At 39.6% G+C, this 14,109-nt stretch overlaps 1 protein-coding gene across 2 annotated transcripts in view; it reads left to right on the plus strand.

The window, feature by feature from the left end:
• Nucleotides 1-8,855, plus strand: part of tgfbr2b (transforming growth factor beta receptor 2b) — a 48,103-nt gene extending 39,248 nt beyond the window's left edge. For both annotated transcript variants that reach the window (XM_063485801.1, XM_063485802.1), the window contains 2 exons: nt 6,161-6,288; nt 7,759-8,855. In XM_063485801.1, the coding sequence (XP_063341871.1) occupies nt 6,161-6,288; nt 7,759-8,019 (389 nt within the window). In that variant the 3' untranslated portion in view covers nt 8,020-8,855. The remainder of the gene's footprint in view (nt 1-6,160; nt 6,289-7,758) is intronic.
• The last annotated feature ends 5,254 nt before the right edge of the window (nt 8,856-14,109 follow it).

Below are 14,109 nucleotides of genomic sequence, written 5' to 3' on the forward strand. Positions count from 1 at the left end.
AATCTTGTCTTCCCCTCTAGTTAATATTTCTTTTATGATTTTATATTATGCACTTTTATGCTCATTTAATTTCTTGTTTGCTTTGTACCTGTTGCTTTCCTATGTATCAGTGACAGCTACCTGCTTGCATACTTAGTATTTGCTTTGGTCCTATTTCTATTATCTTCCTTCTATTCTTTATGTTACTTGTTAAGCACCTTGGCATACCCTTGGTTTTTAAGTGTGCTTTATAAATAAAGTTTATTATTATTTAGCTTCTTCTGCACATTGAACAATTTTTCTCTCATCATATCTTTGTTCGAGACCAGAGCTGGTTTGGCTCAATGGGAACAGCAGCCGCTGTGAGATCTAGTGGCACAGGTTCGAATCCTACGTGTGACATTTGCTGTACATCTTCTCTGCTTTATTGACACTGCTTAGTGTACCCTCTCAAATACAGCCATTTTCAGCAAAGACTTCTCCTTCTGCACCTCTTTTCAGATAATGCTGCTTTTCAGCTGTTTTCAGCATATTCCAGTACAAGGCATTCACACTGCATTTTCACAGGACATGCAACTTTTTCTAGTTTACATTGTATAACATTATAAAAGTTGTTTTATTAAAAAAAGGCTGTATTAAGTTAATTTTCACTTGTTCACAACAACATACTCACTTAAGGCAACAACTTCTCCTCTCCTCAGTTTGTTTCTGGCTCCTACCTTTGAACTAAGGTGTAGGCCACGTGAGAAACTATGATCCCTGAAACTTGTTCTGGTCTTGTCTTGCTTTTTCTGCCAGTTGAAAAAAGTAGAAATAGAAACTCCTAATCCACCAAGCAATGAACTGCAGTCCAAGCAATCAGATATTCGTGGCCTAAACAGGGAACCGGTGACACACAACCGAGCTGTTTCACATTTGGCTGCATGCTGTATAATGAATAGTACCAAATCATCAGTAAAGAACAGAAAGGCAATTCTTAAGCCACCAAATCAAATGTCAGTGGAAGATCACGAGAATCGAGGACAAGGAACAATCTGTAGGGCAACAACACACTACTACCTTACAGTAGCTAAACACGCACACAATTAGGAAAGTGAGTTTTGATACCACCAGTTTTGTTTCAGTGCTGGAAAGGAATCATCTCACTCTTATGTACATGAGGGTGTGTGAGTCCTGTATTAAGGTCACTTTGATCAAAAATCTTTCTATCAGTAATTCTCACCTCGCAAAATTAGATTGTACTATAGACTTTAAATCTCAGATAGGACCTTTTAATGAAGTACAGCTCACACAAATTTGTTTTGTGTGTTTTATTCCAGTCTCCTTAGAGTAGAGAGGGACTCTCTGTGGTTTATGTTGTTCCCTCTGTCTCTTGGGCTTTTCTAGACAGTCTGAGATATTTAGAATGAGACAGTCACATTCCAGTGTGTGTGTGTGTGTGTGTGTGTGTGTGTGTGTGTGTGTGTGTGTGTGTGTGTGTGTGTGTGTGTGTGTGTGTGTGTTTATTTCCTCTGTCTACACAGAGTGTGTGTGTTTCTTCAGAGTAAGAGAGTCACCTGGAGACAGTGTAACAGAAATGGAGGTCTTAGACAGATGCCCTCATCTCATCCTGTTTCCATGTCTCAATCTGGGAGTGTGTGTGTGTGTGTGTGTGTGTGTGTGTGTGTGTGTGTGTGTGTGTGTGTGTGTGTGTGTGTGTGTGTGTGTGTGTGTGTGTATTTCCTCTGTCTCCACCGCAACAACAGGGGTCAGAATGGTGGATCGAAATACTACCCTGCTCTGGCATTGTTGTTGTGGTCACTTATAGTACATTCTCCGTGGGTCTCTGAGCATTTTATTTACTTATCCTGAATTAGCCTGCAGGGCGCGGCAGGGCCCGCATGTTCAGGCTGAGGGTTATGCAGAGTAAATGGAGCAGGGAGAAAGGTTTGCACCATGCCAAGCAAAAGCCTTGTGGGCCACGTAGGGACACTGCCATTAGCAGCAGCTCGTGAGGGGTTGATAAAAAGCTAAAAGAACACAGAAGTTAATGATCAACATTTTGGAAATACGCTCACTTTTTACCTTAGACAAGACTGATACCACTCTCTGTAATTACTGTAGGGTTATTGTAATCTCAGTTGCCAGTTCATTCGATCCGTTTAGCTAAAAGTAACGTGGTCAGCCCTTAAGAACAATCCTGCCCTGATGATGTTTAAATTGAAGAATTTCTCGACACTGAGTGTGTAGGACTTAGTTTGTGACTAATTTTAAAATTATTACACGTACGGTGAAGAATATTTACAATTTTATTACAATGCAATTTTCTACTGGGAAATCTTGGATACATCTGTGCTGCTTACTTTAACATTTAACACCCCTCTAACTGTTGCTGTACCTCTGGCAACAACAGGGGTACGCCATGTTCCCTAGCAGGATATTTTGTTCAACATTTCCACAGGAAGTGGAACTCTTAAGATATACTCCTTTTCTCATTTCTTAGTTTGCACGTCCTCCCTTTCCTCTCATCCTCTTCTCATGTCTTACTCCCTCTCATCAGAGATGCAAAGTAAGGAGGGAGAGAGACACACAAGAAGAGAAGAGTTGAAGCAACAGGTGTTTAATTCAATGAAGCATCCTTGCATTGGAATCTCATTTTAAAGTGATGTATAATCAGTAGAAAATGGATGGTTGGGTGAACAATAAATGCACCAGGTGCAGGAGAATGAGCTCGACCCACTTAAGTCCTACAACGAATAGGCTCCCACAGGACACCCTGAGAGGACCCAGGTCCATGCGCCACATCATTTTGATGTCATAGCTGTGCAATATATTTTATATTACTATAACATCTCTGTTGGTGGCTTTTTTTTTCTTTTCTTTTTCTCTAAATTCTCTAAATAGCTTTTAGTTATTTTTAGCTAAGTGTATCTTACATAAACTGGCAGCTGAGTGTAAACATTTCAAGATAACTAAGTGTGTCATCTCCGGTCAGATACTAAATTATCCATTAAAATAAAAATAACACAGATAAAGAGCAATAACAGTAAAAGACAAGTCAAATAAGACTAAACAGACAAAGAGCTGAAGAATACAGTAATTCCAAACAAACCAATCAAATGAGAACAGACATGAAGATAGGACTGACTGCTTCTTTCTTTTAAGTTTCAGGTATTCATTTGGAGGGAATCTGCTATTTCAACTTGTAACCCCCCCCCCCATCAAAGTACTACTAACAGCACTGACATTAAACTTCACAGCACCCCCAAGTGCTAGCCACAAACCTGCCACAGGAATTCAGCCCACAACTTTCTCTAGAGATGGGCGGATTCTTTGTTTCTGTGGAGAGGAGATTTTGTTTCGATGACAGTGTGGTTCATTAGAGTTTACGCAGGTTCATTTCTTGCAATGTAGTTTGTTTTGCATCAGTGTGGGATCAGTTTCATGTTATACTTCTCTCGAGAGTCTGAAATCTCTCAAACGCCAAACATGGAGATGTTTGTCTGGAGATAGCAGATCCCAGACAGCGTAGCCAGCCACGGGGTTTCTGCTAACCTTCAGGCCACAAAGGTTTCAGACAGATAATCTGAAAAGGAAACTGTCGTAAACCACTTTCCAGCACTTAGATTGAATATACCGGGATTTTAACTGCGGGCCCCAGACAGCAAGAGGAAAGTGAGACTGAAGCTGAAGTTGCAGTCTCTTTTGAAATCTCCTCTCAAAACACAGATGAAATTCTTCTCATAGCTTTTCAAAGGTCCAGAGAAGGAAAACAGGCCCCACCTCATGTAGACCGCACGTGTAGTCCCCGTATATCATTCACAGAAAAAGGACAAGTGTACAAGAGCCAAATCAGTAATGGAGCATGAAATAGGACCTTTTCCACTCTGTGATGTCTTGATGTTTAGAAGGTACTCCACCTCTTTTTATTTCTGTTTTCAACTCTGTGCTTCAGCTGTATGCAGTCCAGGAAAATGTGTGGTATTTATACCAGCTCCACAGCAGGAGATCTAAACAGCAGAAAGCAGAGGACAATACCAGGCCTGGCATAAATAGCCCTGCAGGGAATGGGCCATGCCCGGCTGGGTCCTGTTTTAAAATACTAAAACTGAGGGAACTTCCACATGTCAAAACAGGAAGTGTGGGTCTGTAGAGTCAGCGTTTCTGCACATAGTCCCAATCCTAGCCCTCCAGTTTCCTGTCTGCGGAATTTTACCCCAACCTCCTAACTTCCTGTATTTGAGGATAAGCAGCAGGGCTGCACGTGGTTATATGAAACTGCATCACTTATCATATATTTCACCGCATCATTCTGCTAACCACTACATCAAAGCATCTAGTTGATATGGAAATATACATAGCTATGTAGACATTTACTAAGTGCTTTGAGATTAAATGGGAATTTGAACAGCTACAAGTGCCGCTTTCCTCAACTCTGATCTTTCTGAATTCGTGTTTCCACTCTCTCACTGTACAAAAATAAATTTAAAATGGGGAATTGACACTCATCACTTAAAGCTTATTCAGATAATAAGTCCTTTATTAAAGATACATGCAGGAAAAAAAACACTGGTTAGCTTAAATGACAGCTGTGTGTTAGCATTAGCTAATTAGCCTAGCTTGCTCTGGTAGTGCTTCATAATGCAGCCCTTGACTTCCAGTGTAATCTCCCATCATTTCTAGTGTCATTTTAAACAAACAAGGGAGTAAAATTTGTAGCTGTAGTTTTAACGGTAATAGCAAATTATAGTATAGCATAATTTATACTGTACCAAAAATGTTTAGGTAGTGAAAATATAGAAAAATGCATGTAGATGGTAAATATTGAGAAATGACTTCTGTATCTCATAAAGGATATTGAGTTTGGAAATTTAGGATTTTACTATAGGTAGTGACATACCAATGACTGCATCTTTGGTCAAAGGTGGTAAATACACTTTAAGTTTAGAAAAATTTCCAAGTTCTTAAAGTGCTGTTGCAGACAATGTGAGATGATTTGAAGGTTCAGAGGTGCCAGTTAAATGGTTGTGAGGCTGTTGAAAGTTCACGAATGAACATTGAGCAGCAGGCCTTTAAGAACTGCAAACCAAACTAGTGAAACGAGAGACCGAATGTAAAGGGAAACCGAGTACTTAGCCCAAATAGAGTCAAGGATATTTAGACCTGGTCTAAAATGTGGTCAGCCTCAACTGACTAAAACACCCAGAGATCCACCCAGACACCGGACTGTGTGTGACCTGTGTGACTCACCAGGTCAGGATTTAGTTCCCTTTAGAATCAAATGGACTTCCAAAGACCATTAGTTTGGAGGCAGCAGAACAGAGAAAAGTTTAACTGCAACAAAATGTAGCACAAATGACAGTTTATTAGAGAATAATACCCAGTGTTTAACAGGTTGGGAAGAACACTTTGTTATTAAGCATAAGAACACTGACGTCCAGGGATAGATTATTTGCTAATTATTTGTGCATCATTTCCGGTGTCAGATGGGCAAACAGAAATGAGTTTGCAGTGATTAGTATCTCATTACACAGCAACTGTGAGATCCTGGGAGCCTTCCTTTCAGGGCTGGAGGCAGACTGCAGCTGTTGTGAATTCGGTTTCATGAGGTCTGGACCCAATCCCAGAGCCTTGTTTTTCATTTTTCATGGTTTCAACATGATGCCCTCCCACCCCCTGCACCCCAGCTATTTTCTGAGCATAAAAGAGTAAAAAAAATAACAGGTTGCTATTTTGGTGTTCTTTGCTCTGAGGTTGCAAATAATGGCTTGTTAGCGGAAGCTGATTTGTTTGTTTTTAGACACGATCGTCATTCGAGTGCCAAAGTGGGCATTTTTCCTCCCGCCAAAGCTTCATAAAAGCAATTCTTTCCCACTGTCAGCATTATTGGTGCCAGTGCACAAGGCTCACAGCTCGGGTGGAAATTCAAGCTCAGTGGTTTTGGGGTGTAATGACCTCATACCAGGATGCTTTTGCACTTTCTAATAAGGTTAACTCAGCCACCTGTCACACTCAGTCTCCCTCTCCCTCTCTTTCCTTTTCTTCTTTATCTTACAATTTTCACATATCATCATACGCACCTTTCAAGATTTTGAAAATGACAAATACTGGTACATACACGTGGCTGTAAAGAAGGATGTGGCAGCTCAGTTTAGGGTCTGCAGTCCATGTCTGATCTGTGAGTTGTGCTTGTGTTTTGCAGAAGTAAAGGATTACGAGCCGGCGTACGGCTCTAAAGTGCGAGAGCACCCCTGTGTGGAGAGCATGAAGGACAATGTGCTGAGAGACAGAGGGAGGCCTGAGATCCCCGACAGCTGGCTCAGGCACCAGGTGAGTGCGTTAGACTGCAGTACTAATCAAAATTTTAGATGCAGCTTTCTACAATGTAGAACAAAAGTTAGGATGAAAATTAAAATAACACAATCAATCAATTGAGTGTGAACACTCAAATAAGTTTCATATTTTACATTAGTAAATATGTATCTATTGTCACGAATTTTTGCGCACATAATTTTATATAACACAAGTGTACATTTTGAATGTAATAGTATGTTTAACTAATTTATACGATAATGTATCCCCTTTTGTACATTGTACTTGTTGTAGTTTATTTATTTTTCTATGCTTATTATTATTTTTCTTTGGTTTAGTTTAGTTATTTTACCTGTGTGATGGACTCTTAGCTAATCAGCACAATGGAGTGAAAACAAGTTTAAAAAAATAATTTTTGCAGTAAAAGAGTAAAAGCCAGCCTTTGACACTTGAAAACATTTCTCAGCATAGGCTCGTCTCTTTGCTCTTTAAACAGTTTTGCGTTTAACACTTTCCCTATATTCAATCCATCTTTTTGGTAAATCCTAATCATAAATTGCTTTGCTTGTTTGTGTGAAGACAGCAGAGACAGAGAGACATGTTAATGCTGATATAAATGCCAATCACATGAGTGGAAGATTCAATTCAGCGCCAAATTACAATAACAGTTGCCACAAGGATCTTTATATTGTAAGGTAGACCCTACAATAATACATACAGGGAAAAACCCAACAAGCATATGACCCCCTGTGAGCAAACACTTTGGTGACAGTTGGAAGGAAAAACTCCCTTTTAACAGGAAGAAACCTCCGGCAGAACCAGGCTCAGGGAGGGGCGGCCATCTGCTGTGACCGGTTGGGGTGAAAGAAGGAAGGCAGGAAAAAAAGAGCATCGCTCTCTAACAAATGTGATGCATTAAAGTTGAAGTACAATAAATACTACAACCTTTTTAGTCACGGCGGTTCCAGGCAGCCTCTTTACTGACTGTGCTACAGTCAGCCACCTTCTAAATACGGAGACGGGTTCGGTTTTAATAACAGTTTAGTCCCAGTAGAGGTGCCTCCAACTTTACTCTGCTCACTGTAAAATGGCAATTAGCTAAACTTTGGTTTAATGAGGTGAAAGCTGCCTTATGCATTTGTAACATGTAAAACCGACTGAGTTCACTGCTTCTAAATAATGAAAGTGTTGCTTTTAATTTGCTTTTTAACTTCAGTGCTTGTACATTTATAACTTCTCTTAAAACCACTATAACTGGTTTGATTTCATGTGTAAGAAATTTTTAACTAAACTAACCAAGTCTCAGCATTCCGTGACTATCTTGGAATTATCTGACTTTTATTTCAGTGGTCACTGGGATATAAAAACTACATATATAGAATAGTTTTATTTCTGCACTCATCTTTGCTTTTGTAGAATTCTCCTAGCACTCTCTCTCTTTTAAAAGGTTTCTATCTGATAACACATGCTCTCTGCCTCCCTCTACAGGGCATGGCAGTGATGTGCGCCACCATTAAGGAATGCTGGGACCACGATCCCGAGGCCCGCCTCACTGCACACTGCATTGCCGAACGCATCTCTGAGCTGGAAGACGAGATGGGCAAGCTGTCCAGCCGGAGCTCCTCGGCGGAGAAGATTGTAGAGGAACTAAAGATCCCAGTAGAGGTGGAGATCCCAGAGGAGGAAGTGAAAATTACAGAAATACAAAACATCATAGCTGTGGACTGCTCCATTAGCGACAAGAAGTGAGAAAAATGCCACTTCCTGGGATGGGACTGAGGACTGAACTCTGAATAGTGTCCTGGAGCTCAGCTCTTCTAGGACTTTGAGCCAAGCCGAGTGTGAGTCGCAGCGTCATCTGTCATTGTAGCCCAGCAAAGATCAACTTTTGGATGCTTTTGGTCTTCGCCACATCTAAGATGTGGCTCGACATAATCAGCTGATAGCTACAGAACCAAAAAAGATAACTGGAAGCTTCTCGAGATACGCTGAGTGTGGCGAGTCTGACAGGCTTCTCTTCAAGGTCTCTCCATGAGAAACAAACTGGGCAATACATCCTATACCAAAGATATTCAGTGTGCACTTTACCACCTAATACTTATTACAGATGTTTTTATGTACTCTAACGTGCCTTTTCCTTGAAAGTGCCTTTGTGTGTTCAACTTTGAGCCAAACTGTCAGCAGCACCTTAACACTAATGATGCTACAGATTGAATCCTCACCAGCAGGAAATTAAAGGAATACGTGTCTGTGGGTGTGTGAATGTATGTGTGTGTTCTCTTTTTCTTTCTACCAAGCTATGCCTTAACTTTTTTTTCCAGATAAGCAGGCACGTTGTACACAGAGACATAAACTGTAATGCAGATGACAAATCAAAGCTAAAAGGGAAAGTCTTCCTTCTACAGCGCTTATGCAGAGATCAAAAGACTATATAAAGATGTATTTTTTACAACTGTGTATGTTTTCTGTCTGTATCACCAGGAAACTGAGTGTGCCAAAGATCGTTTATCCCGCTTTTCAATAGAATATGTACCATATGTAAGATATTGTAAATCTTTTAAGAATTAAATATATCTGTATGCTGATTCTGTTGACACTGATTTTTTTTTCAAAGCAGTTAATTAAAACTGTGTCATGTTTCCTATTTATGACTGTTTTGTTCACATCTAACATCACTTCTAACTCCAACTGTATCATTAGTTTATGAGACTTCTACATCATCAGTGTCATTTCTCTAGCCATAACACCCTTATATGTTTTTGTTTGCTTAAGATCAAAAGCTGTAAGCAATAAACTACACAAAACATGCCAGATGTAGCAAAAAAACTATCAATCAAATATGTAAATTTATATTAAATTTTTTGGGGTCAGAAGTACAATAAATGTAATTTTAGTGGTTTAGGCTTTAATGTATTTGGATCAGGTAAGTGAAACTAAAATGATTTAAAAGTGAAAGCTGCATTTATTCATGTTTGACCAGTTAGAGGCAGCAGAGCAATCCCCACCTCACAAAGTTACGGTAACTACATTATCAGCTGACCTATTTAGATACAGAGCTACTTATCTGTTTGTTTCACTTTCAGCTTGACTTTGTCCTCCACAACTGAGAAAATATCTGCTCTTTAGTTGCTAACTGCAAAGGCTGCAAAGCTTTATCAATCATTCCATTTATATATGCATGCAATGCCGAGATGCTGAGGTTTTCTGCAATTGACAATACAAGGATTCCCTTTCATATGCTATAAAGAAATCTAATCCACTGCACATGCATCAGTATAAACAAATGGATTAACAGTGGTCAGTGTTGGGGAGTAACGGAATACATGTACCGCCGTTACGTATTTAAAATACAAAATATGAGTAACTGTATTCCGTTACAGTTACCATTTAAAAAGGTGGTATTTAGAATACAGTTACTTTGTTGAAATAAATGGATTACACGGCGGTATTTTCCTGTTTCATATTGTCGCAGGTCAGGACTGTTTGGGTTTTGTTTGACAGCTATATTCCGTGGTTCCAGGCGGCAGCGTTACGGTTACCATGGTTACAGGATGACGCGCGCTCTCTGCGACTTTGTGTTTCCTGGGTGAGAGAGCGCCTTTTCGTTGTTGTTGTTGTACTAAGCTAATAGGCAGAATGCTACAGGCATAGCTCTAAAGAATGTAGCCTGATGGGCAGTGTAGTCCGTGCTGCAGGGAGAATGGACTGCCATACCCGTTATGTGTCTGTCAGCGAGAAAAAGGAGAGTGGGAAAGTACGAGCTGTCATCGAGCAAAAACGGGAGCTGGAAGCATGTAAATATAATAATAACCACTGCAGCCAAGAAGAGTGCCTGACGAGCCCAGTTGTAAGTAAGCTATTAAGACTCGACTGTACACTGTGTTCGTGTTTTCCTCTGAAACAATAAGTTCAGTTGGAGCAGCCTTTCAACGCCTTTCTCTGTCTCTCGCAGCAAAGTTGACCCAGACAACAAAGTAAAGCTAGTTTTCGGCTACGAGCCCGACACGGAACCCGACTTATTAGCCAGAGGTCCCTTTACTACGGTTCAGAGCCGCGGACCTTCAGTAAAAGTAATAAATCACACAGCAATAGTACATTCATGTAGTTGTAAAAAAGCATGATAATATATTAAGTAATCCAAAGTATTCAGAATACGTTACTCTCATTGAGTAACGTAACGGAATACGTTACAGAATACATTTTGGGGCATGTATTCTGTAATCTGTAGTGGAATACATTTTAAAAGTAACCTTCCGAACACTGACAGTGGTAAGGGCTCTAGATTTAGATGGGGGAAACCTGTTTGGGTTGCAGACACTTAATGCAATACCATGCTTCCACCAGCATGTAGACATAAACGTAACAAAGTACAAATACTTCATTACTATTAGAATTTTCAGGTAACAACTTTTTACTTTTACTCCACACATTTTATTTTATGATGTGCCAATCTGAGACAAAGAGACAAAAAATATGTGATTTATGCATCATTTATTCCACGTGGGGCTGAAATGGTCTGGAACATTTACATAATGAGTCGTTTACATAATGTGTCTGCAAGCTAATGAACAACTAGAGAGAGAAAAGAATGGTAGATGAACTGGACTCAGAGATGGAAACTACAGGACAGGAGAGGAAAAAGGGAGGCTGTTTTGAAAGGCAAGGACTGCTCATTTGATACAAACTTTATAGGTAGCAAACATTTGCTGCATTAGGCGTAGGCTGCTGGGGGATTCCCATGATGCATGAGTATTTCTTCTTCACTCACTATATGTTAACAGACCTCTCTGCACTGAATCATACTTGTTATTAATCTCTGGCTCTCTTCCACAGCATGTCTTTTATCCTGTCTTCCTTCTCTCTCCCCAGCTGGTCCTGGCAGATGGCCCCGCCCCTCCCTGAGCCTGGTTCTGCCGGAGGTTTCATCCTGTTAAAAGGGAGTTTTTCCTTCCCACTGTCGCCAAAGTGTTTGCTCATAGGGGGTCATATGATTGTTGGGTTTTTCTCTGTATGTACTGTATTATGGTAGGGTCTAGCTGATATAAAGCACCTTGAGGCGACTGTTGTTGTGATATGGCACTGTAAAAATAACATTGAATTGAATTGAATAGGATAGAAACACTGTTGGGAAAAATTCCATAGGAATTTAACAGGCTATATTAAATTTCCTCATTTATTTCAGGATTTTTAAACACACAATGGGCCTACATATGATATTGTTCTGAAGTTGTGTTTTTCATTTAGTGAAACAACCTGCAGAACAAACGGATATCTTACAATTTTGTGTTATTCAAAGGTTACATCAAATTACCAGGAAGTGTACTGCTAAAGTGTTTAGTTTGTAGTACTGTGGTAACGTTAACAGTGATGTAATATATTGGACTAGTGCTGAGCAGCAGCGGTGTTCATGTCAGTGTCACAGAGTCATTAAATTCTACCTTTATATACACTTTGTCATCTGTAGGGCTTGGAGAATCGCCACGATAGCTCTTGTAACATCGATTGAATTTGGTTTGCTAAATCCACAAAGAGCAGCAGAACACTGGTCAGCCTTGTATACAAAGAAAACATCCTGGAGCTCACAGTAGAAATTATTGTGACTTGTATAGAAGTTTTCATCACCTAATCTGTCTTTGTCACTTAGTCACATCTTGTTTTTGTGTCACTCTGTTTTCTATTCTTGAGAGAAATTTGTATGAAAAGAAATCAAGCATAATTTAAAATTGCACGCTAAGAATTCTTTTCCATTCACTTCATAAGACTTTATAATGTCCCTTTCCAGACTATTCGTAGCTGTACTACATTTCATTTTTTTTTGCTGTAATGCTGCTGTGGCTACTGCTTCACCTTGCTCCTGACACCTTGTCAGGAGCTGAGAAAAAAGCAGTTTTCACATGCAAATGCAGAGTAGGTCCAGTGTTATTCCACTTTTAGCTCTAGTTTTGATCTTCACCCCATCTTATTTGACTCTTTAACTTCTAAATGCTCCACTAGATCCATCTAGTAGAATCTAACTATGTCTGTATGTTTGCTTATTAGAGGCTTTCACTGAAAACAGGCGAAAGAATCAAAGAATTTTGGATGGAAAAACAGCAAAATATACTTGCCAGAACACAAAATGAATGAACTGAAAGATGCTATCAAGTTCTGCAGACTTAATTCAAACTAAAGAGCTGTGTGATCATTTCCTTTTCCTTTCATTTACATTTAAACTACTCATTTGATCCATTTTTATTATAAAATTAGAGTAAGTAATGGTTCAGGTTCTCTTTTTTTTATGTTTGACTTGAATTCAGGCCTCAGAGCTGTAGCTTAAGATCTATTTTGTGATTATTTTAAATAGCACACTCTGATTTGGAGCACAGCTGCTGTTGCTGTTACTGGAACTTTGTTTTTTGTAGTACAAGCCCTCCTTTACTTTTAAAGACACAGTTACAGTGACTGAGAGCAGTCAGCAGCTTCCAAGCAGCCTAGGGTTGAGGGTCAGTTGAGCAGACAAGCTGTTTTTAGTGCAAGAGGCTTTTGGGGGCAGTGTGGAAATGGTTTTAGTGGGATGTCAGACAAAGTGTGTGAGTGTGGTGCAGACATTCCTCTGGTGATTTTATATCAGGAAAAAAAGTAATGACAGGCCTGCGATTCCCATGAACCAGAGAACAGAGGGTACCACATCACAAGTAGTCATATAAACACACGTGCTTACATGTTTCTGTCCCTCCAAAGGACCTAACCAAAACATCACCCCAACCTAAACGTAAATCTTCTAAGCCCCCAAAGATTACGTCATTTACGATTTTCTTTTTGCCCCCAATATATTGCTATGTAAACAGATTCATGTTGAAGCGACAAGTGTACAAAGAAACACATGTACATGCCTACAAAAATTCGGGTAACCTGGGGTTATTAAATATTTTAAAATTATAACTTGCATAAAATAATGGCATTAATCTGTCTTACAGGTTCCTATATCTTTAACTCTTTGCCTCTTGAAAACCTACCAGAAGTAACCCTTGAAGCATGTATTTGCATCAGACATTAGTGGAGGTGATCTCTACTGAGATATACTGAGGTGTCAGATCTCATCATTAAGGATACAGGGGAGATCGTCAAATGTCACCTTTATGAAGTAAAAAGTTCGGATTTTCATTCACGTTCCAGTGGCTCAGCCGAGAAGCTTTAGTGTATTTTTGCCTCACTATATAATATCTATCTGGACAGCTTCCAAGCTACTCATTGATACACAACCTGAGAAACCTGAGAAGACCATAGGTCAACTTCCATGTTTAACAGCTGGTGAGGTGTTATTAATTGTTATTTTTTTTACCCCCATTTTAAACCCAACATACCTTTGCTGATTATGGCTTATTTTAAAGCAATCTGAGTCATCCAAATGTTGCTCCACAGACTTTAGGCCTTTGTGATTATAAAAGGGGGTCCTTTTGATCTCTTTTGGTAATGAGATGTGGTTTCTGTTTGTGCAAAACTGCTGCTCATTGGAGTGGACAACTACTCAAGTTTCAGCAACACCTTCCTGCAGCTCCTCTGCAGTCAGGTTAGGTTGCCATGCTTTTACACCTTGCAGACATGCAGTTTGATCTTCAAGCTTTTTGATCATGATTTTGTTTTAATGACATTTATTACTGACATTTTAGTTGGTGCAAATGTTGACCTGACCTGGAAGTACTATGACTAGCCAGCTGCCCCAGAACCATTCCCAATGATCAAGAGTCATTGGGAATGGAGCCATTCATTGTCTGTTTCAATGCAATGATGCTCTGACACTTTGTAAGTAAAAGCAGGCCAAACTATTCTGAAAGAAAATAAAAATAAAAAAAGCAAAGT

Source organism: Pelmatolapia mariae, linkage group LG10_11 (assembly GCF_036321145.2).
Source record: "Pelmatolapia mariae isolate MD_Pm_ZW linkage group LG10_11, Pm_UMD_F_2, whole genome shotgun sequence".
Lineage (NCBI taxonomy): Eukaryota > Metazoa > Chordata > Actinopteri > Cichliformes > Cichlidae > Pelmatolapia > Pelmatolapia mariae.